Source organism: Phacochoerus africanus, chromosome 4, assembly GCF_016906955.1.
Source record: "Phacochoerus africanus isolate WHEZ1 chromosome 4, ROS_Pafr_v1, whole genome shotgun sequence".
Lineage (NCBI taxonomy): Eukaryota > Metazoa > Chordata > Mammalia > Artiodactyla > Suidae > Phacochoerus > Phacochoerus africanus.
The window spans coordinates 6,230,023-6,254,668 of NC_062547.1; the positions used below are offsets into that span (position 1 = coordinate 6,230,023).

Sequence of the window (24,646 nt, forward strand, 5' to 3'; positions counted from 1 at the left end):
ATCCGGCGTTGCCCTGAGCTGTGGTGTAGGTCACAGACAAGGCTCAGATCTGATGGTGCTGTGGCTGTGGCGTAGGTGGGCGGCTACAGCTCCGATTAGACCCCTAGCCTGGGAACCTCCATATGCCGAGGGAGCGGCCCTAGAGAAGACCAAAAAAAAAAAAAAAAAGGACACAGGGGTGCAGACGTGGCCTATGGGGAGAAGCCAGGGAGTTGGGAGGTCACTTACAATGAGCAAATCAGTAATATACTGGGGATTATGAAAGCCCGATTTCTCCTCTTGGCAAAGGCACTAACAAACATGGAGAGGGGAGAAGCTAGAGAGAAGCCTTCTGAGCTATTATTCTGGAATTGAAGCCATAAGTTTGAATTCCTGGTTCTTCATGGTTTAAAAAACCATATGGTTTCTTTACAGAAATAGATATAGAAACAGATGAGAGAGAGTGTGTGTGTGCGTGTGTGTGGTATGTACTGTGGATACAGAGAAACAGATGAGAGAGAGAGTGTGTGTGTGCGTGTGTGTGGTATGCACTACGGATACATACTTACAGCTCCAGGCCCTGCCTTCTAAGAGCACCTAGAAGCAACAACATTTTACAACAATGAGCACAAACTCCCAAATCGTGGTTTCTAAATACCATCCTTCACTAAAAGAATCAGGATGCCTTAGGGAAATGGCTGGTTCCAGGGCCAGGACAGAGAAAACCCAAGATAAGCCTGGAACATTTTATTCCAAAGAAAATTAGAAGTGTTCAAAGAATGCTAAGAACATATAAAAGAGAAACGGCTTGAAACAACGCTCACTGACCAGATCTGGAGTAACGTGAGCCTCAAAATAAATAACAACAATACTAATAAATTACAACCCAATGAATAAACCAAAAATCCTTGAGGCTATGCTGAAAGGAAAGGAGGGAGGGAGGGAGGGAGATGAGAAAGGCTCAATCTTACAGAACAATTTATAAATACAGAAGGAATAATGGAAACAAAGAAACAAAAATCATCATCTGGCACCCGCGCAGTGACTGCTGATCTAGGCGAGACACTAGTGCTGGTAAGTCTGCAGTCTGACGAGGAACAGGATACTGGCATAATCTCAACCTGTCTCCACACAAAACATGCGTCAGTCACCAGAAGAAAAACCATGGCTGTACAACGAAGTAGAGACACCTGGCAGACACCGACGTGACCAGACGATCGCGCCCTGATGTGACGTGCTGAGACTATCAGGCATCGTTTCGATGGTATTTCTGGCAAGAAAGCATGACCTGGTCAGGAGGCAACACGAATGGATGCCACTTGCAGATCTCGTCCTCCTGAACGTGCACGGGTGGCAGGAAAAGAAGGAGGGGTCATCCCAGAGCAGAGGACACGAAAAGACACGACAGCTAAACCCAAGGCATGTTCCCCGCTGGGATCCTGGACCACAACAAAAAAGGAGACATGGCTGGGCAGCTGCACGATGTGAACGGGGTGTGTGCACTGGAGAAAAGGGGTTTATGGAGGCCGATGCCCTGTGTCGTGGTTACTCAGGAGTGCGCTTCACTCGGGGGAGTACCGGGGGGGGGGGGGATCACGTACATAACTGGGTCTCAAACAGCTCAGAAAAACGAATTTAGAGAAAGATAACGCGATAGAATACACGTGGTAAACGGGTGGGGTCGGAGGGATGTGGGAGGTCCTCCCAGGCACAGACTGGAAGAGAGTCCATCAGACACACACACAGTCACATACACAGAGCGACATCTCAAAGGACCGAGTCTGCAGTATATGAAGAAATGCCCCAGGAGTTCCCAACGTGGCTCAGCAGTAACGAACCTGACCCATGTCCATGAGGACATGGGTTCGATCCCTGGCCTCACTCAGTGGGGTTAAGGATCCGGCGTTGCCGTGAGCTGGGGTGTTGGTCGAAGACACGGCTCGGCTCGGATCTGGTGTTGCTGTGGCTGTGGAGCAGGCCAGCAGCTGCAGCTCCTTTTCAACCCCTAGCCTGGGAACTTCCATATGTCATGGGTGTGGTCCTAAAAAGACAAAAAAAGAGAAAAGAAACGCTACAAATACATTCTTAAAAGACAAACATACCAACTTATGAAACAGGCAAGTCCTGAACAGATACTTCCCTAAAGAAGATATCCAAGGGGCCAATCAGCAGCTATTCAAGGTCATGAGTCATTAGGAAAATGCAAATTAAAACCACAAGGAGTGAATGTTTCACACCCAATAACCGGGCTAAAATTAAAAAAGACTGACAAAATTAAATGCCAGTGGAAACGTGGAGCAACAGGAGCCTTTGCAAGCTGCTGGTATGAGTTACCTACCGCTGCGTGACAATGACGCCACCGGCTCAGCAGCTCGCGGCAGCGTAGGCTCATTAGCTCTCAGTCTCAGGGGGCTGGGAGCCCAGGCCCGGCGGGACCGGCTCCTCCACAAGGCTCCAATCGAGGGGTCGCCTGGCACCCGGGTCCCGTGTGAGGCTGGAGTGGGGCAGGACCTGTTTCCAAGCGCACCTGTGTGTTGGACACTCAGTTCTTCGAGGCTACCGGACGGACAGGCCGAGGGCCCCTTTTCCTGCTGGCAAGGGACTCGACGCCGCCCGGGGCTCCCTGCCACGTGGCCCTCTCCACCAGCAGCTCACAGCTCAGGCGCCTATTTCTCCAAAGCCAGCGAGGGAGGGAGTCTCCTCACAGGGCGATCTGATGGAACACAACCCTTCATGTGCCTTGGCCATCTTCCCTCAGGAAGGAGCAAGGCACAGGTCCCTCCCGCACTCCAAGGGAGGGGACTACACCAAAGCATAAATACCAGGGGACGGGGGCCTGGGGGAACCCGAGAATCTGCCACAGTAAGTGAGAAGGTAAACCGACACAAACCCTTCTGGGAAGCCGCCGTTTCTTCCGGGTTAAACATAAACCTACACTAAGTCCCACCGCTCCCCTCCTGCATATTTATCCCCAGAGAAACGAAGGTGCAAGTCCACAAAAGACTTGTACAACAACATGCATAGCAGCTTTATTCATAAAAGCCAAAAGCTGTCAACAACGCCTATGTCCAGCAGCAGGAGGACGGATAAGCAGATTGGAGTATTTGTTGCAATGAAATACCACTTGGCAAGAAGAAAGAAGGAGCCACGAACATGCACAACGTGGATGAATCAGGCAAAAGAAGGTCAAAAAAAATATGTATTATATGATTTCCCTTACATGAGGTTCAAGAACAGACAGAGTCTACAACGACATAAACCAGAACAGCAATTGCCTGTGAGAGGTGGGCAATGACTGGAAGGGATAAAAATGTCCTTGATGAAGGGGTTTGTTATATGAAGGTACTTGTGAATGTCTGTCAAAACCCATCAGACTCTAAACCCAAGATCTGAGCCTGTCACCCCATGCAAATTTACCCTCAACTGGACTTCCCACTGTGGCACAATGGAAATGAACCTGACTAGTACCCATGAGGATATAGGTTCGATCTCTGGCCTTGCTCGGTGGGTCAGGGGCCTGGCATTGCCATGAGCTGTGGGGTGTAGGTGGCAGACGCAGCTTGGTTATGCACAGTGTTGCTGTGGCTGTGGTGTAGGCCGCGGCAGCTGTAGCTCCAATTCAGCCCCCAGCCTGGGAACCTCCATATGCTGTGGGTACGGCCCTAAAAAGGGAGAAAAAAAACCCCACCTCAATTTAAAAAAAAGTTTAAGTACATATTAGCAGAAAATGAAAAGAGGTGAGCACAGCAGTTAAGAGCAGATTCTTGAGGCCAGACTGCCAGGGTCTGAACTCTGGCAATGCCACTTTCTTGAGCAAGGTACCTAATCCCGCTGGACACCTCCACCTATCTGATAACTAAAGGAATTAACACATGGACAACAGTTAGAGCAGCACCTGGTACATATGACATGCCCAATTAATGTTAGTTACTATGAAACAAAGCTAAAAAGATAACTTTTTTTTTTCCCTTTTTCAGCCACACCTGAGGCACATGGAAGTCTCCAGGCCAACGATCAAATGCGCGCCGCATCTGCAACCTATGCCCAGGGCTTGGCAACACCAGATCCTCAAGCCACACGCCACAGCGGGAACTCAAAACAATAATTACCAGTGCTTGGAAAAACTACAAGTTGGCCAGGAAAGGAAGATCAGAGTTTGCTCAACAGTGACTTGCCTTTCTACGGCCATAATAAGAAAAGTCCCAAATAACCATAATCCCAATTTTATTGGGAGAATGAGGTGACGGTGAAAAAGCCAAACAATCTTCTCCATTTGGAATCCACTAGATAATATCCAAAGCTTGTTTCTGTAATTAGCCTTCTAGAACCACCTGAAGGACTCTCTAGAATACATGTACGTCTTTGACTAGAAATAAATACAACGATAAGGGAAAAAACTATTACGGGGAGGTAGAATTTTAAAAAAGATAAAATCAGGCTGGAAAGTAATCAAATGCTGAAACTTCAAATGAAACCAAAATTCAGCTAAAAAGAGTGTCTGGGGAGTTCCCTTGTGATGCAGCAGGTTAAGGGTCTAGTGTTGTCACTGCAGCGGCTCAGGTCGCTGTTTTTGTGTGAATTAGATCCCTCACCTGGAAACTCGCGCATGCTATAGGCACAGCCAAAAAAAGAAAAGGAACAAAAAGAAATTCCATTTCTTATGAGTATTAAGTATATCCCATGTATGTATATTTGTTACATATATATATTATTCCATATATATATAAATCTGTTGTTGTTGTTGCTTTCTAGGGCCACACCCACGGCATATGGAGGTTCCCAGGCTAGGGGGCCAGTCGGAGCTACAGCTGCTGGCCTACACCACAGCCACAGCAACGCCAGATCCAAGCTGCATCTGCGACCTACACCACAGCCCACAGCAACGCCGGATCCTTCACCCACTGAACGAGGCCAGGGCTTGAATCTGCATCCTCGTGGATACTAGTCAGAATCATTACCACTGGACCACAACGGGAACCCCAGTAGATTCCATGTTAAACTACAGAGACAGTGGCCTTCCTCTCTCTCAACTTACATTCCAAAATCTTATCACCTTCTCATCCTGCAACAGGCCAGGGATTTCTCAATCCACTGGCTGGAAGGCTAGAACCATAAGCAAATTAACATGAATGAGAATTTAATTATACTAATGTATCACCTATATTCACATGGAAGCTCTCAAAGAGGAACGTAAAATTTGCTTAGACGTTACCATAATCCTCAAAGCCTTTATAAGCGGTGAGACGACAAAGGAAATGGAAAGTGAGTGGTTTGCCTACTTTCACTGTGAAAACCAGAATCGAGACGCAGGAATCCCGGCAGAGTAGTACTCTTGCTGCCTTTCCATAAACACACAAGCTTTGAAAAAACACACGTCATTTTCCATAAATAAGTTATCTCTATAGTGACTACGCTGGAAGACGCCAAACTGGGCAGATCCATACGCCTTAGGAGACTTCATCGTGGTAATTGTGCCTATTTATGTCCCAGCAAAAACGAGACAGCAAATTCACAGACAGACTCGATGGCTTTTCTGCGGGACTCGAAGACTTATCAAGCATCTAGAGATTGTTTCACCTGCCCTTCCCAACAGCCCTGGGTGGCCAGCTACACGGTCATGTTCGTTTCTCCATTCTGGTGAGAGATGGGGGCTCAAAAGCAAACCAACCCCAAATCAGTTTTTGTCAAGGGACGGATGTAACTCTTCTGGCTCCATGTGCAGTATTCGATCCACTCCACCAGTGTATCTGTGCAAACAGAAGTCTGTCAAGATAAATCATTTGCTAATTTTTAAAGGCCAAACTGTAGGAGTTCCCGCTGTGGTGCAAGGGGATGGGCAGCGTCTTGGGAGCGCTGGGACACAGGTTCGATCCCCGGCCTGGCACAGTGGGTTAAGGATCTGGGCTTGCCGCAGCTTCGGCTTAGGTCACAACTGTGGCTCAGATCTGATCCCTGGCCCAGGAACTCCATATGCCTCGGGGCAGCCAAAAAAAAAAAAAAAAGGTAAAAAATAAATAAAGTCTAAATTATGGATGGCACCATTTGAAATTGCTGGCTTACTTTAGGTCTTGTCCTAAAACCAAACAAAAAGTCAAATACACTGGAGGACATTCAACAAGCATCTTAGATGAGGGATGATCAGAACGGTACGATAAGGCGGTGGTGATGCCTCCGGGGAGCATTCTGAACTGTCACAGTGACTGGGGACTTCACTGACATTTAGTGGTGGAAAAGACCAGAATGCCAGACATTCTACAACCCACGATTCCTTTGAGTCCCGCACAATTGAGAAATGACTAGCTTCCTACGCGATATCCAACAATCATGTCAGTGAAATCGTTCTGCCCAGGTCTCGCAAGGCCTAGAGCTTACACACGCCGCAGGGCCCTCTGTAAGAAAAGCATACACAATTACAGTCACAACATTAGATCTAGGATTTTTTTTTTTTTTGGTCTTTTTGCCTTTTTCTAGGGCTGCTTCCGTGGCAGATGGAGATTCCCAGGCTAGGGGTCTAATTGGAGCCATAGCCACCAGCCTACGCCAGAGCCACAGCAACTCGGGATCCGAGCCGCATCTAGGACCTACACCACAGCTCATGGCAACGCTGGATCCTTAACCCACCGAGCAAGGCCAGGGATCGAACTTGCAACCTCATGGTTCCTAGTCGGATTCGTTAACCACTGTGCTACGATGGGAACTCCTACATCTAGGATTTTAAATATCAAATATATAAGAATACATCTAAAGGAAGATAGGATACAATACGTCCATGCTAAGAGTGCAAAATCAATGAAAGAAGGAAGATCTAAAGAAACGGAGGACACGTCACATCCATGGATTGAAACACCCCATACTTTAAGGATTTCAACTCTCTCCAAATTAATCTACAGGGTCAATGCAATCCTAATAAAATTCTCAAAGAAATAATTCAAGGAAATTGAAAAACTGATTCTAAAATTGCTAAGGAAATTGTAAGAGTAAAGAGGAGTCACGGCGATCACAAAGCAGCACAACGTTGCAGACTCAAGCCGCCAGCTCACGGGCCTATGACACAGATGCGGTAACAGGGACGGGACAGGAGTAGGAGCTTGGACAACCGACTCCCGGCACAGACAGCAAGTCTAAACACAGACCACCCGTAAACACCAGTGACTTATAATCAAGGTGACGGGAGAGCAGTGGAAAACAGACGAGCTTTTAAATAAATGGTGCAGGGCTCATCCAAGATCCATGTGGGAGGAAAGAACCCCTCACTCCACACACACACACCGATTCCAGGTGGGCTGTAGAGCTACACGTGAAAGGAAGACAACACAGCTGGAGAGAAAAACATTACAGGGCATCTTCATGACCTTGACAGACTAAGACTTCTTTACGTGGACACAAAGGGGAAAATGGATCAACTGGATGAATTTAAGATTAAGAATTTGTGTTCAGGGACTTCCCGTCGTGGCTCAGCGGTTAATGAACCCGACTAGCATCCATGAGGACACGGGTTTGATCCCTGGCCTCACCGTGACCTGTGGTGTAGACCGGCAGCTGCAGTTCCGATTCCGGGCTACGGAACTTCCATATGCTGCAGGTATGGCCCTAAAAAGACAAAAAAAAAAACTTTCATTTTTCAAATTCAGGAAGAGGGCCATGGATGCAGCCTGTACACAAAGAGCCTTGAAGCTTACATTTCATCATTAGCTTCAAAATGAATTTACTTTTGGTCTTGCCAGACATACACATACATATAAACATAATCAAAAGCAGTTTATAATTTTTTAAGCCTAGACTTAAATAGATTTTATATAGAAACTTACTAACTTTTCCACCACTGAACTTTTTCGGAATGTAACATTACTATAAGTGGAGAAAAGACTTTATTCTGTGTAGAACGTGATGGAGATGTGTTCGCCATTCTAGGACACCGTATCACCGCTGGTGTCGCCACGGGTCACGAGTCACCCACGCAACCCACCTGTATCAGTCTCGATTTATGGGCATCCTATTCACAGAGATAAGGCGATGTGTACCTGCTACGGTTTCTAACGTGCTACAAACATTTACAATGTCTTCTGAGAATTCACGTATAGAAATATATGCTGTATTACAAACAGTGTTCCTTCCATGTTCCCTTTATACTGCAGTTGACACTGGAGACATGCTGGTAAATCTTATTATCTGGGAATTTCATTTCAGGATAGAAAAGGGGCCACAAAATCTGAGAGGTTTGAGAACCAGTTACAAACCATCGGTCTCTCAAATAACCATAAAGAGAATTATAATCCTTGAATTTGGTAACTGTTCTTTTAAGCTACTTGCATTATCCAAATTGCAAGTAATATACTTATCTAAAATGTAAAAAAAAAAAGAAGACGAAGAAGAAGCAGCAGCAGTTCCTGTTGTGGCTCAGTGGTAACAAACCTGACTAGTATCCATGAGGATGAGAGTTCAATCCCTGGCCCTGCTCAGTGGGTTAAGGATCCCGAGTTGCTGTGAGATAACGAGACTCGGATCTGCTGCTGCTGAGGCTGTGGCGCAGGCCGGCAGCTACAGCTCTGATTCCACCCCTAGCCTGGGAATTCCATATGCCATGGGTGCAGCCAAAAAAAAAGAAGAAGAAAGAAAGAAAAAAAGAAACTCAGCTACCAGTTTCAAGCGCAATTACCCAAACAGATCCATTATAAATTTTATCTAGACATGGTAAGCAGAGCAAGAAGAAAATGAGAGTTCAAACTACGAGATCGAACTGAGCTCTTCTCCTTTTAAAGTAAGATCCAGTTTGGCATTCACAAGCAAAGGGTTCCATTATTTTTCTGTGCTCTTTCAAAAATAGCTCCACCTTCAAGATTACACAAATTAGATCATTCTGCAGCAGGATTCCTCCTTATAGAGCAGCGCCTAGGAAGCACAGACAGGCTGTCTGCTGTAGCAAACCAGTCACTGGGGGGAAAAACAAAAAACAAAAAAACAAAACATATTTTTTACTTTTCAGTTCCCTTGGGTTAGTGACAAGGGACGTGTGCTGTAGCTGCGAATGGCTTCCGCACCTGCATCTCCCTCATCGAAAACCACCAAACGGGTACGGATCACAGAGGAGACACCAGATCAAGCGAATATGACAGCAGGATAACGAGGGGTGTTGAGACCCCGCCGCTCCAATGGCTTCGCCACGGCCTACATCAATAAAAAAGAATTTATCTAGACTTCTAACTCAAGCAGTTACCAACCTGTGGACTACTCCATCCCCCAGGAAGTACATTCCCAAGGAAATTTATTCCCGATTAATTACAAATGGCAAAAGGGGAAACAAACTTCCTCAAGAGCTTTGAAGACTTCCGTTTCCTCTCTCCCAGGTAATGTCACTTAAGATAAAGAGATGATAATAATGACGACAATGCCTGATCCTTAACTGGCTGAGCCACCAGGGAACTCCTAATAAGCAAATCCTTTAGGTCTGAAAATACTATACCCAGAAGCTGATGACTTCTCTTCTCCACCCCTACCACCCTGGCCGCAGCCACCATCAGCTCCCAGTAGGTCACCTTCATATTCCTGACTGGCGTCCTGCTTTATGGGCTACTGCCCGTCTGCGTGGGCTACTCGACACACAGGGGCAGGTGGTTATTTCGCTGTGTAAGTCGTAATCACGCCTCTCCTCTGGCTCAAAATCCCCAATAGCTTCCCGTCTCACTCAAGATCACAGCCAGTCCCACGAGAGCCGGGTCCCTTCGCTTCTCTGATTTTCGCCCCCATGACCCGCCACCTCGTTTGCTTGGCTCCAGCCCACTGGCCTCGCGGCGGCCCCCGGCCCTTAGCGGTACTTACCGTGCCCTCTGCAGGTGGCCTAAGAGCGAGCCGCGCACCTTGGCTCGCCTCTCGGGGGGCTTCCAAAGCACCGTTGTGAAAACTCTGACCCTCTGCCTCACTCACCCCACCTTCCCGCTTTCATTGCCCGTCCACACAGCCTAACACCTGCTCCTCCCTTGGCCCCCGCCCTGCCCCTGAAGATAACCTTCGGGAGAGCTGGGTTCGGGCAGTCCCGTTAAGCGCTCTCTCCTCGGCGACTCGAACGGTGACGAGGCGCATGAGGCACCTACAGGCAGTTGCTATTAGGCAAAGAGTCAGAGACGTATCCGAACCCACATGGTGAGGAAACACCAGATGAGGAACCAGACTCTAGAGCCAAAGCATTGCTGGCACATGGTTCTGAAGAGATTAGAGCAACTTGCTGATATTTTTTTTCCCTCCAGATACATGGTAGGAATAGGAGGAAATACCTGAGTGAGCATCAAACAAAACAAAGCAAAGCAAAACAAAACGCAAATAGAGCCATGCTCCCCACACAGTATTTTTTCTAGAAAACGATCTCTTAAGTGGACTCGAATCCTCGCCACACAGACACGGTGCTCACTCATCAGCGAAGCTGCCTGAGAACCAGTCTCTCGCGGGGACGTAAGTACACACGCCCCCGGCCCAAGTCCAAAGCACACGGAACCAATCCCAGGCCAAACCTCGGTCTCGATCACGTCCCATTTTCAACCCGAGCTTTTGTCGCCCCAATGAGATGATACTTTCCTTTTTCTCCTTGGAGAGAAAAGTCACCCAGGAGGATTGATAATGGGCCATGTTTAATAATATTATAACTCTTCCTTTTTATAATTTTTTTTAAAAAGGGAAAGATAGAAGAGATTAGCTACAAGTAATAAAAACAAATCGATAATGATATTATATACAGTTAATGAATAATGCTCCCCATTAAAGATAAGGGCATAAACAATTTATTGCACATCTTGGTGGCAGAGAGGAAATACAATTAAATCCATTAATAGCCACAAGAGTTTTTATGTTCCCACAGGACCCTGGTTCCCAGAGTTGCTTATTCATTTTCATCCACAGCAAAAATGGTGCATGGCAGGGACAACAGAATGCTGTAGGCTACTTTCTACATATTTTAATTTCTTTTTTCTTTTTTTTGGGCTGTACCCACGGCATATGGATGTTCCCTGGCCAGGGATTGAATCTGAGCCACAGCTGCGGCAATGCCGGATCTTTAACCCACTGAGCCAGGCCAGGGATCGAACCGGCACCTCCAGAGACAAGCTGGAACATTAACCCATTACGCCACAGCGGGAACTCCCACATATTTGAATGGTGAGGAGACAACAGACTCAGGGGAGTCTGCCCTGCCACCTTCTATTGGATGTGAGCTCCAAGTGCCAAACACAAACCTACTTGCGGAGACAATGTAAGTGATGACTCATGCGAATCGGGTCTACAGATGATCCTGTCACACTCAGTTTCACTGACACGACCCAGCGATGTTAAGGTAATGATTTCTAGGAATACAGATGCCCAAACATCTTACAAGTGTTTTGTCTCTCTTCATAACAAATCAACAAGGCAAAAAAAGGTATTCCCACTAAAAAAAAAAAAAAAATCAGTGGAAAAAGTGACATGCCCAGAGATAATCAAATTTAACTAAGCCCCAGATATAGGGCATTACTTACTCATTAATCCATAACAGTCCAACCCAAACGCCAAATGCGCCTTGTCTCTAACTGCATCTTTGATAGGGTTTTCGACTCCCTAAGACTTTAGAAGATTAAACCCCTACCCAAAACTCACCAGGAATCCTGCCTCTCTCCGGATTACAACCTGGACCGAGAAGCGAGCAACATGTTTCTTTCTCGCCCCAGGACACCCCAGCCACGAAGCTCAGGCTCTCAGATGAATGGCCCGTTACTCTTAGCCTCATGTGCAGAGCCCGCTCCTTCTTGACACACTTGACGATCTGGTTCTGCCGCTCATGGTGTATGAGAAGCAACGAAGCACAAAGAAAGCACGTCGGTAGCGACAGGGAGAAAGAGAAGCAAAAACAAAACTAGAAAAGCAAGCACGGGGGTTGGGAAAGAGCTAAACGTGGCCCGTGTACTGGTACCGCACACGTCCCGGTGGACACGCTTCACGCCCGGACGTTCGCCCTGAGGATCCAGCCCGTCTCGGGTCGCGTTTCATGTGTTCTCAAGGAAGAACCAGAAACAGGTACATGCTTTTGTGGATTTCCACCCAAAATGGGAAAACAAAGCCTTGGTGCTCATTAAGGGAGAAAATGAACATGTGTACAAAGACCCAAGTGTTTCACAAGCCTTAAATGTATCATCAGGTTTCTCCTGTCAAAGCAGAACGCGGGTTTTCTACAGTCTGAGACGTACAATGGAAAACTTAAGGAAGAGAGAGAGAAAGATCAACTCCACTTAATTCCTCATTTTCCTGGGAGTCGTTCAGCCTTTAGGGGTGATGAATGGCTCGCTGTAAACCGGTTTAGTTGCTCTCCTGGCTGCCAAAGCACAGCTAAGAAGCCAGCAGGTACAACAGGGAAGCTGTCAAGTCAAGCTGGCTCAAAACAAAGTTGTGGTTTGCAGGCGGGGCCTGAACCATCTCTTCCGTTCATATAAGCTGGCAGGATGTAGAAACAGGATCCCGACCTAGCCACCGCTTCAGAGAACCAAAATATTTTGCTTTGACTTTCTAGCCTATTAAGCTTGGGGTTTGGCAGGATCTGTGTCCACAGTGAACGCAAGACCTTGTAATGGTCCTCTTGAGGAAATGAGAACACAAACAAAGCTGCCCTGAGTCTGGAAAGAAAGCAGTGTCTGGAGGGGTGTGACAGACAGGCAGAGACATGGGGCTGGCAATCAGGACAGCCAGAGAGATGGCGACAGCTAATATTTCTAAGTGTTTTCCACATGCCACATAAGCGCGTAATCTGCAGTAATCTTGCTTAATCCTCCCAACAAATGAACGGTAGGTGCAAGCATTATGCCCATTTTACAGATGAGAAAAGGGACACGTTAGAGAGGTTAAGCATTTGCCCAAGACACTCAAGCTGTCAGGAATAAAATCCTGGCTAACCAGCTCCAGAACTGACACCTAAAGCCACCGTGCTCTGACGCCTCTCGCGGCCCACTGCCTGGTAAAGGAGCAGCACGCTGTAATCCCAGCATTACCGAGTATAAAGCCTAAGTGTTAGCTGTCAACCATGAGAACCAGGCAGAACTCGGGGGACACCAAGTTTAGACAGAGGAGTAGCTCATGAGTCACGAGACAAATCCCAGCTCCACCTACCTCTAAACAGGGGAGCCCTGCAAAAGGCCTTCACTCCCCTGGGCCTCCAACTCCCTTCCTGGGAAGCGGGTGGTTACTGTGTCCACAGCAAACTCTCGGTCAAGTTCACCTCGCCCAAGCGTCGGCCCAAAGAGCAACTCACCAGAGGCCTTCTCCTGCCACTCTCTCCAGCCCGCTCAACGCCCCTCTCTGCCTGATCTAGTTCCCTGCAGGTCTGCTTATCAGTCTCCCTCCACCAGAACGTTCACTTCCGAAGAGAACGGACTTTGTCGACCTGTTCGCTGCTGGTTCCCCGGCACCTGGAGCAGGACTTGGCCTAGAAACATTCAGTAAATATTTGTTGAATGAGAGAATTGTGCACAGTAGATTTTTACTCAATAAACATTGCAAGTAAGCAGGCCCTGTTCATCTGACAACTGTGCTTACTGAGCACCTATGAAATCACTACCTAGATGAGCAGGGCTGTTTCAGATGCTGACGACTGGGGTGAAGGCGATTTATGAACTCCCCAAATGGACCAGACAGGTGAGGGCTGTTTCCCAAGGAAGCAGGTCGGCTGAGACTGGACGACACCCAGCAGCCACAAGGCGATCTGGGGATAGGGCATCCCGGGTAGAGGGAACGGCACGTGCCAAAGTCCAAAGGCAGGACCAGCCAGGCCCGGCTTGCCCAGCGCCAGGGGGGCACCGGGAGGCTGGCAGAGATGAGGCAGAAGCCATAAGAAAGGCCACGCCATGAAGTCTCTCCTCAGGCATAAGAAGGGTTTGACTCGAAGGGTGTGGAAAGCAATCTGATGGCGTCTCTTCTCTTCACCCAACAGAACGGACACCGTGCATTTTGCCTGTGGCATATACCAGCCAGTCTGGAAGCATTTGCTAAATGAATGAAGTCGCATGATCCGATTTTCATTTAAAATATCACTCTGAACTGCTACCAGTGTTGACCTTCCGGGAGGAGACCGGGGTGGGGTCGCAGAGGATGAGTAGAATACACGTTATTTTCGAGGCACCGTAGCACAGAGACATGGGAGGTCAAAGCTGCTCTCTAACCCTTGAAGTCATTTGGTGTTTTTAAACAAAAGACAGAAAAAGGTCCGTGAAAAGGGATCAAATAAATGACAACTGATGTCCTAAGCCTTTTGTGTTTTTCTAAACTATTAAAAAAGAAGAAGAAAAGAAAAAACACTCCAAAGAATCTCTGTCTCGCCTATAAAAAGAGGAACAGAAGGGAGCTCAAAGTCAGCCCCCCCGCCCCCCACACACAGAGTTTTGGAGGAAAACTGTCAAGAAAAAACACCCTCCTATATCTGAGCACAGGGACAATTACTATTCCTCTTAGCACATCCAAAACGTTACCTGGGGGGAGTCTAGCTCAGCATCCGGTCCTGAGAGGCCGGCTGCCAGGGGGAGGAGTTGCGTGGACTTGAGAGAGAGGAGCAGGTACTGCAACAGGAACCAGGCTCTAAAACCTCACTGCTTTCATGTCTTCCTACCTCCGCACCGGTCACTAAACAGACACACGGGGAAGCCGCGCACAGCGGAGTTGCTAAGACATACATCACAGTTCTCAAGAGACTTTTTTTGCCAAAATGATCTCTGGACATCACCTAGGGTCTCTGTTTACAGAACTGAAAGTGCTGAAAGGATGAAGAAACAGGGGTTCACCTAGGAGTCGTGGAGATCATTACGTCCAAAGAGAAAAGAGGAAGAACAGTATTTAGGATCCACACAATGGTGGCGCTAGAACCAAACTCAGATACGCTTTCAATGTATCTTCAAAACTTTACAATCTAAAAGAATCTACACGACATATACACAATGGAATATTACTCAGCCATTAAAAAGAATGAAATACCGGCATTTTTAGCAACATGGATGGACCTGGAAATTATCATGCTAAGTGAAGTCAGCCAGACAATGAGACACCAACATCAAATGCTTTCACTGACATGTGGAATCTGAAAAAAGGACAGAATGAACTTCTTTGCAGAACAGATACTGACTCACAGACTTTGAAAAACTTACGGTCTCCAAAGGAGACAGTTTGGGGGGTGGGGGGATGTGCTGGGGTTGTGGGATGGAAATCCTATAAAACTGGATCGTGGTGATCATTGTACAACTACAAATGCAATAAATTCATTGAGTAATTTAAAAAAGAAAAGAAAAAGGGAAACAAAAATGTTAGATAGAATGTAATAATGAAACAGTTTTTCTGAAAATAAAAATACCTTCCATTTAAAAAAGAAAGAAAGAATCTACACAAGTATCCAGTACACAATGCACCGTTATCAATGCCACCTTCTCACCTGTGCCTCGCCATCAACCCCTGCCCCCTGCGGAGGGCAGCAGTCTGGAGACTGTCCAGTCACCCTCCACCACCAGCAAGGCTGCGTAAGCCACTCCAGAACCATGACGAGGAGGAAGGAGTGGAGTGAGGCTTCAGTCCTCCATGGCTTCATCTGACCAGAATGTACTTTTTTGTACAGCTTTATCATGATATGAAATTTGTAAGGTTCACTCCTTTTTTTTTTTTTTTAAATGGCCACACCCGCAGCATATGGAGGTTCTCAGGCTAGGAACTGAATTGGAGCTACAGCTGCCTCCCTATACCACAGCCACTGCAACCGCAGGATCCGAGCCGTGTCTGCGTCCTACACCGCAGCTCGTGGCAACGCTGGATCGTTAACCCACTGAGTGAGGCCAGGGATCGAACCTGCGTCCTCATGGATACTAGTTGGATTCACTTCCGCTGAGCCACGATGGGAACTCTGATGTTCACTCCTTTGAGGTACATATAGGATCCAGTAGAGTCGATACGTATCCTTAAATATATTTTTTTAAAACAACATTTATTGGTCTTTTCTGTAATATATGTTTTTTATTGAAAGTTTGGAAATTATCAAAAAATTACTATCACACACAACCCCACCATCTAAAAACCATTTTGGAGTTAACACCTCCACACAATTTTCTCAGGAGACATTGACTAAGACCTAAAATTATGAGAAACAAATGGCAGGGAAGTGCCTGGAAGCAAATACCCTCCAGGAGCAAGCAGACCAGAAGGTAAACAATGTTTAAAGGGGAAAAACTAAAAGGAGAAAACTAATGGGCCCTTGGAATAACAAAGAAAAGGGACATTTTACAATAATTTATTGGGAATCCACAACGTGGCACAGTAGTTAACAAATCCGACTGGGAACCATGAAGTTGCGGGTTTGATCCCTGGCCATGCTCAGTGGGTTAAGGATCCGGCCTTGCCCTGAGCTGTGGTGTAGGTCGCAGACACGGCTCGGATCCCGCATTGCTGTGGCTGTGGTGTAGGCTGGCGGCTGCAGCTCCAATTAGACCCCTAGCCTGGGAACCTCCATATGCCTCGGAGGTAGCCTTAGAAATGGCAAAAAGACAAAAAAAAAAAAAGAAAAATTATTGGATACTACTAATAATAATTTATTGGGAGTTCCCCAGTGGTCTAGTGGTTAGGATTCAGGGTTCTCAGCGATACAGCCTGGGGTTCAATCCCTGGTCTGGGAACTGAGATCCCACATTAAGCCACGGCACACTGCAGCATAAATAAATAAAATAAAACAATTTATCAACTATACTTAAGTTAAAAATTTTTTAAAATAATAGTTTGGAAGAGAGATAAGACAATCTAATTAAACAAATAAGGAGAAACCGTAAATATTAATACCAGAAATGCCATCTTTTGCTCCCTAAAAACTGTGTTATTCTAATAGGACTTTCTGTGGTCCTGGACGCGCTCGAGGTCTGCCAGCCACATGGGACTGGGCGATGAGAATTTTCAATTTTACTCAATTTTAATTAATTTTAGTAGCCACATGCGGCTCATGGCTACTGTACTGGACAGCACAGCTTTAAAGCTTCTGATCGGGAGACATAAATGAATGTCAAACGGAACATTTTAAGTAACTGTTTTCTAGAAGATACGTAAGCTGAGTAATAAGACATCAACATTTACCGCATCCCCCAAGGCAGGGGCTGGAGGGGGTCTGCCTAAGTGGCTCCCTGAGCTGTGACTGCCCTCTGGTCTGTTCGAACAGAAAAAGGACCGCAGGCGCAGCAGGGTTTCTGACCAGACAACTGAATGGATGCGCGAGGGAAACGCTCAGGAGTCGGTGCCAAGGCCTGGTTCTCTAAAACCCTCGGAAGCTATGCCGGTTATTCCTCTAACTGGGCCTAGACAAGGGCTTGCCAGCCTGGCACCAAACCGCCTCGCTCTATGCCAGCCCAGTGGGCTCTGAAAGATGTTTTAAGGCCAGCTGCAAACTCTGTCCTTTCTCCGAAGCCCTTAATACGATCCCAAACACACACGGGAAAAGGACCAGCGCTTGCGAGCTTTCCCACAGCTTCCCTGGATTCCCAAAACACTCCCAGAATGGGACGCCACAGATCCAAGCCAAGCCAGCTCCAAATTTCAGAGGCCCCACGGAGCCTTCAAGTCCGGGGCCAGCCTCCTGGGCTGCAGCAGCGAAAAGACACAGCCCAAACATCTCCTGACTTGGGCAATGATGGCAGCAGCCAAGTGGCTCCGCTAAGGAACTGGAAATCCAGTTTAAAAGGAAATCACATAACCACTAATGTGTCCAAGAGATCTGTAAATCAATACCTGTAAAGCGGACCCTGTGAAAGTCATTCTCCTTCTGACTTAAGGAATCTGAGCTCCCGCAGGGACGATGGATCATATTACCCTGAGAGAGAGGCTATTCTATTACCACACTCACAATGTGAAATTCAAATCGTCTAAGGTAAAATAGGCTTCTAAGACTTTTAATGCTAGGGAAATAAATAGAAACTTCGCCAGGGCACTCTTATTCGAGATCAATTACACTCACCATTTAAGAAGTACTTTCTCCTATGGATCGACAGGTCCAATTTTATATTTATTCCCCCCATATCTTAGCCTGGATAGTAAGTAAAAAGGATTCCCAATCAAAGGCTGAAAAGCACTAAGGTGTGGGAGAGTGTGCCCGGCACCCAGGAAGGACAGGGCACCACATCCTGGCTTGCCCAGGGCTTTCAGGGCTTGGGGCGGGGGCAGCCGGCCCAGAGTAGCTTCGTGAAATTAACACGTCTACTGCAGGCCAGTCACGCCGATGCGGCAAGAGTGACCTTATTTCTTTTCCCCCAGTGGTGGGCTAAAGGAGAAATATGACTGATAACCAAACTCCTTCCCAAGCACACAGAGATAAGGACATGCAAATGTGCTCTGTACTAACACAGGCGCTACGGAGCGTGAGGGATGCAGCAGACAGAGCACATTCTGTTTCCTAACAGTCGGTTTTACACCACTGAGGAAATTTGGTACACTTACGAAATTGAATGTTTGTCTCTCCTACTTAAGCAACTCAGAGAGAGAAAAGAACAGCAGAGAAGCATCACCATACAAAGACCAAAGAGAAGGGACCAAGGAGATACTAAAACTCTTCCTAGAGCATCAGGCAACTTGCCGCCTGTGCCTCTGCGGGCGCCACACCGCTGTCCACACGCTGGACCAGAAACGTGGAAACACTGCTTGGTGTGGACAGACAACGGGGTCAACTTCCAGAGCCGTGAATTTCATAAAAGAAGCCGAACAGACCTACCTGCTGGTAACAGGATCTCAAACGCCAACTGCTCGTCACAGTGATGACCCCGGGGGAGCGAGAAAACACCCAGGACTGGGACTTCCCTTTACAATTCCCATCCTTGTGACCTGCTTGAATGGCGAATCGTGGACACGCGCTCACCTTTTTAGGCATTAAATAATGGTGGTACAAAGGGCAATGAACAGAACAATGTAGTTATTCTAAAACCAACTGTGGGACTTCCCGCCGTGGCGCAGCAGAAACGAATCCGACTGGGAACCATGAGGGTGCGGGTTCGATCCCTGGCCTTGCTCAGTGGGTTGAGGATCCGGCCTTGCCATGAGCTGTGGTGTAGGTCGCAGACGCGGCTCGGATCCCCCGTTGCTGTGGCTCTGGCGTAGGCCGGCGGCTACAGCTCCGATTAGACCCCTAGCCTGCAGACCTCCATATCCTAAAAAGACAAAAAGACCCAAAAAATAAAAAATAAAAAAAAATAAAACCAACGGTGGAGGCATGCTCCCCATCCATAGAGAATTTTTTTTTTCAAATTACTGTAGATTCTGAGAGAATTTAGTAGCTTGTTAAGTAAGAACAGAGTACATACCTGAGACACCACGACTTCATTTAAATCTAATCAAGGAAAAGAGGTTTTCCTTCTTTTTTTTCCAAAAGCAAATTATGTTTCTACAGGGATCAGGAAAAGGAGTGTGACCTTCCAAGCCCTCGGCTTTTCCACTCTCTTCTCTGCACTGGATGAAGGATGACATTTTATATGTCGCTAACCTTAGACCCACGATCTCGCGTACGGTTCTGAGGTCCCTATAGCTGACACGCTGGTGTCTCGTTTGAGTCACACGAGATGAGAATGTTAAGCCCACACAATATTCAGAGTGCTATATATACAGAGCGCACGCTGCCAACACACTCTAAACAACAGGAACACACATACCACGGAGACCTCAAATTAACTGGATGACTCTAACAATTGGAAGGGCCAATCGCAGGCCATTTTCTCCCCACAGGGCGTTATTTTCCATCCTGCAGATAAAACAGCCTGCTCCAAAAGCACAAGTGTCCCACAAGGAGCGGGGAGGCACGAGGGTGACTGCTGAAAAACAAAGTCAGAGCAGAACAGCTGACAATCCCAAGGGCTGGTTAGCAGACAGAACCTAACTGCATGCTCCCGGCAGGTGAAAACAACAAGCCAGCCTAAGGAGCTCACACCAAGTGAACCTGATAATTACTGAGCTGATCAGGATGCCCAGCTGTTTCTTGGGCTACTAATTTATTAGGGGGACCTTTTGGTCACCAAGAGGAGCAAAGTGAAAATCAACAGCAATCAGTGACTTTCTGTATCCCCCCTCTGTTGCCGGCAGGACTCGCACCTTCTCAATCTAACAAGCTAGAAAAGGCAGCTGTCCAAATGTCACCACTCAAACGTAGCGACAGATTGAAGGATACCGGCAAGCATGTATTACCAACACTGGACCGTGGAGGAAGGGACCCCAGTGGAGTCTTTTGGTTTGTCCGTTTGTGTGTGCTTCTTTTTTGGCCACACCCGGCAACGTACTGAAGCTCCTGGGCCAGGGATCGAATCCAAGCCACAGCTGCGACCTACGCCACAGCTGCGTCCACTGCCGGATCCTTAACCCCCTGCACTACAGCAGGAACTCCAGGGACCTGGGGCTGTTATGTCTGAAAGGAGGAGACGAGAATCCTTCAGTTCTCGATGGGCCTGTGCAGGAAAAGAAAGGGAAGCCTGCTTAGGACCAAGAGAGGACCCTCACCCAAACTCACTTGCATCTGGTGTTGTACTAGGGTGCTGGCCAGACCAGACCACCCTAATGTATCTCCTGATTACCCTAAAGAAAGGACAGGGAAAGAAGAAAGTATCCATCAGGGGAGAGAATGCTGAAACACAGAGGACAGGGAGAGAAGAGGGGGGCTCACAGAAAACAAGCTTGCATGATCTAAAAAAGTTCCAGATGTGTATCCCTCCGACAGCAATTCCACCCCCATGAATAAAGACATCCTAAAGAAACTTTTGCAAGGAGCACCAGGAGTCCTGGGCAAAAATATTTACAGCTTTACTGTTTGTGTTGACAGGAAACGAGGGCGTTCCCTTCATGGCTCAGCGGTTAACAAACCCAACTAGGATCCGTGAGGTTTCGGGTTCGATCCCTGGCCTCGCCTAGTGGGTTAGGGATTCGGCATTGCTGTGGTGTAGGGCGCAGACATGGCTTGGATCCTGCGTTGCTGTGGCTCTGGCGTAGGCCGGCAGCTACAGCTCCGATTCAACCTCTAGCCTGGGAAGCTCCATGTGCTGTGGGTGCAGCCATTTAAAAAAAAAAAAAAAGGCCAAAAAACCCAAGTAGGAAGCAACTCAAATGTTCCTCCAAAGGAGATTTATGATATATCCATACAATGATGATCCATCCCTGAGTGAAGATATTTCAGTTCGAACTACCTCACAATTCTCACGAACGTCGTGTTGACTTAAAAACAACACACGCACACACTAAAATAGGCCACAGAACACATCCAGTAGGCCAGCATTTCTATCAACTTCCCAAAACCTTCAAAACTAAAACGTATTGTTTAAAGGTGCACAGATATAGTAAAGATCTTTTAATTTTAAAAGACAGGGACATGACAGACCCACAATTCAGAATGATATTTACCTTTATGGGGGGGGGGGGACAAGGGGGTGTGGTCAGGAAGAGACACCCCAAGGGCTTCAACACGACTGTCGTGCTCCTTCTCAAGCCGAGTCAAGCATAGACATGTACTTCTTGTCAATTTTTAAGTGTGAATATCCTTTCTTAGGATATATGTTAATTTTGCATGCATGAAACCATTCAAAATAAAGGGGGGGGGGATAAAAAGTTGACGATGTAACCAGACAATGCTCCCTAACCCTCCCCCCCCCACTTACATGGAGCCAGCCAGACCCCAGGACCACAGAACCAACCCTGTTTAGAGCTGACAAGAAAGACCACCTCCAGGCACTTCCCTGTGCTTCCCAGTGGAACCAGCTTCACAGTGTCTACCCAAGGGGCAAACTGTAAGACACTGCACACTGTCCCCAAAGAGTTGGAGAGAGACAGCCTTGCCCGTACAGAAACAGAAAATATCCCAAACTCGGGCATATTTCACCAATGGAAGGAAAGTCCCCCAGACAGTTCCAACAGACAGAGGAATGGACTGAATTTAGGAACAAGGCAGTAATTTTATGTCGCCCTGCAGGGCTAGAAGAATTTGTGACCAGTTACTGGAGGGGAGGAAGGGATGAAAAATACACTTGAAGACACACTAAATAGGAGTTTTACAAGACCATAGAGACGGGCACAGAATGTGTGTAATTGAAAGTACAAATAAACCCGGGTGTTGAAGACAAATTAGAAGCCCCAAGGGTTCCTATATGGGCTTTACCTGGCAGAGGGTGACAATCGAGTTTGGCACATGCTGAGTATGTTGGGAAATAATAATATCTAGAGATCTGTACCACATCTGTGTAACATATGTACAACCCACGGGCGCTGGCGAGGCTGGGAAGAGAGTCTGTGACTTAACGCCGGGAAACTGACTGTCAGGAAGGCCGGGTTCGGTCAGATCAACGAGAGAAGGCCCAGAGCTGAGAGTCCACAAGGCCCGGCTCAGGGAAGGGAAGAGGGTGGTCCCGGCCCCAGACAGAAGGTGGGGATGCCAGCAGAGGGCGGGGTCCCCGCAGGAGGCGTCCCCAGAGGCTGGGCAGCAGCCAGGCCCGGCAGCCAAGCAGCCTGGGGAATCTAGGGTCGGGGCGTCCCCTTGGGCGATGGGACGGGGAGGAATGAGAAGGCGGGGGGGGCCTGTCACAGACTCTGCTGGGCGGCCCCCGAGGGCCGGGTCCCCCCACCCCGCCCGCTTCTCACCTGGGCACGCAGCTGGACGAGCTCCGGTCCACCTCCCAGGTGGCGTACAGGTTCATCTGCACGGGGGCGGGGGTGCGGCCTGGCCCCGGGCCGCCGGCGGGCGCGGAGCCCGAGGCCACCGCGACGGCCATGGAGGTGGAGGTGGACGAGGACGAGGAGGAGGCGGCCGCTGCCGAGGTGGACGAGGACGACGAGGTGGCCTGGGCCAGCTTGGGGGGCGTCGGCTGCTGCGGCGCCGGCTGCTGCTGCGGCGGCTGCTGCGGCGGGGACTGGGCGACCCCAGAGCCCCGCTGGCCGCTGCCGCCCCCGGCGCCTCCGGGACCACCGCCCGCCCCTCCGCGTTCCGCCATGGCCCGGCCGGAGGTGGGGAGACGCGGGGGTTACGGGGATCGAGGTGACGCCGAGCGGACGCCCAGGCTTCTCCCGCGGCGGCGGCGGGGGTTCAACTCGTCTGCTCGGCCCGCCCGCCCGAGCGCGCGAGCGAGAGGCTGCACGCACGCGCGGGGCCTCGCGGCGCGCGGTCCTCGCGCTCGCCCGCCGCTGCCTGTTGCGGCTCGCGCCGCCGAGACACTGGGTGGGCGTGTCCGGGGCGGGGGGCGGGGAGCCCTGGCCCGCGCCGGCCCCACCCAGCGCCGAGGGGCGGGGCCGCGCTCGCGCCCGCGCCCCCGGCGGGCCCAGGAGCGCGCGCCCCTCGCTCCTCTGGAGGAGGGCGGGAGGCTGGGGCCCACAAACCGAACGTCTTTTTGAATTCGCGGCCCGGCGGCAGCCAGCCGACCCCTCTCCCCTACCCCGCGGCCCTTTTGGCGTTGGCGGCGGCAGCTGAGCCAGCGGAAACCCCGCTTTTCCGGGGCGCGGCCCGGGCCGGGAGGGCGCTGCCGCGGGGGCGCGCTTCATCCCCTTGGGTCTGTGGACCTGAAGCTGAACCCGCTGCCCACCCAAGCCCGTCTAGTGACCGCCGACCTGACCCCGGCCCTGCAGCCCCGAGGCTTCTTCGCCACGACCAGCAAGGGAGCGATGGAGACCCGGGGGCCGGCTGGCCGCCTGCGTGCCGGGCAGTTTCCGCCCCCCTGCTGCTCCCCAGTGTGGGCAGGGGCTCAAGGACCCAGTCCAGAAGGCCTTGGCAAGGGTGAATTATAAAGTTCTGATCCATCTGGAGCCAGCCCTTTCTTTTCTGTCCCTACTGTCCCCCTCCCCCAAAGAACCATTTAGAGTCCCAAGCCCCCATCTCTGCCCTCAATTTCCTTTACTTGGAATGTGTTTCTGCTTCATCACTTACTAAATTTCTAAAAAGGCCTTGCTCAACTGCCTCATCCTCCCCGGAGTCACCCACACTCCCCACTCCAGAAACTGTCTTGAAGCCTCCAGCTCCGCAACACCTCTGGTGCAGTGGCAGAGTGACTCTCTCCCACCAGCACTTGCCAAATGCCTGTGGACCCACTGTTCCAATTTAGTCTAGCCTGTCAGAAAGACTTCTCAGGACAGGGGCCCTAAAACCTGGAAATGCTAGTCCCCCCCCCCACTACCCCAGCCCCCACCAAAACCTGGAGACTGACTGACAAAACCACCCAGGGGCTCACATGTGCTCAGGAAAATCTAGATTGTGGGCTGTCTTCCCTCCCAGGTAAGGACTTAGACCTCCTTGGCCACAGGGTCTATTAGGAAGGCCCAACCTGGCCTACTTCCCAAGCCCACTGGGCTTCCTCAGCCCAGCCAGGGCGCTAAGCTGGCTATTTTTAGTCTCCAAGGACACAGTGGTAAGGTCAAACCAGACCTAAAAGTCCTTCCCCCAGAGCCTTCCTACAAAGCAGGCAGTGGTAAAACACACAATCTCAGCTTTAGCTTCAGCACCAGTCTCAACTGCCACACCTGATCCGGTGCCTGCCCCGTCATCACTGGAGCAACTTGAAGTTGTAGAAAATGATTTTTTTTTTTTTTTCAGGGCCACACCCGTGGCATATGGCGATTCCCAGGCTAGGGGTGGAATCAGAGCTACAGCTGCCAGCTACAGCCACAGCCACAGCAGCTCAGAATCTAAGCCACATCCGTGACCTAC

At 49.1% G+C, this 24,646-nt stretch overlaps 1 protein-coding gene across 2 annotated transcripts in view; it reads right to left on the reverse strand.

Moving 5' to 3' along the window:
* The window catches only part of PACS1 (phosphofurin acidic cluster sorting protein 1), a 137,833-nt gene extending 114,769 nt beyond the window's left edge, over positions 1–23,064 (reverse strand). The window contains exon 1 of one of the 2 annotated variants that reach the window (XM_047775219.1): positions 22,594–23,064. In XM_047775219.1, coding sequence (XP_047631175.1) covers positions 22,594–22,943 — 350 coding nt within the window. In that variant the 5' untranslated portion in view covers positions 22,944–23,064. The remainder of the gene's footprint in view (positions 1–22,593) is intronic. The other variant, XM_047775218.1, reaches the window with a different exon arrangement.
* Between the last annotated feature and the right edge of the window lie 1,582 nt (positions 23,065–24,646).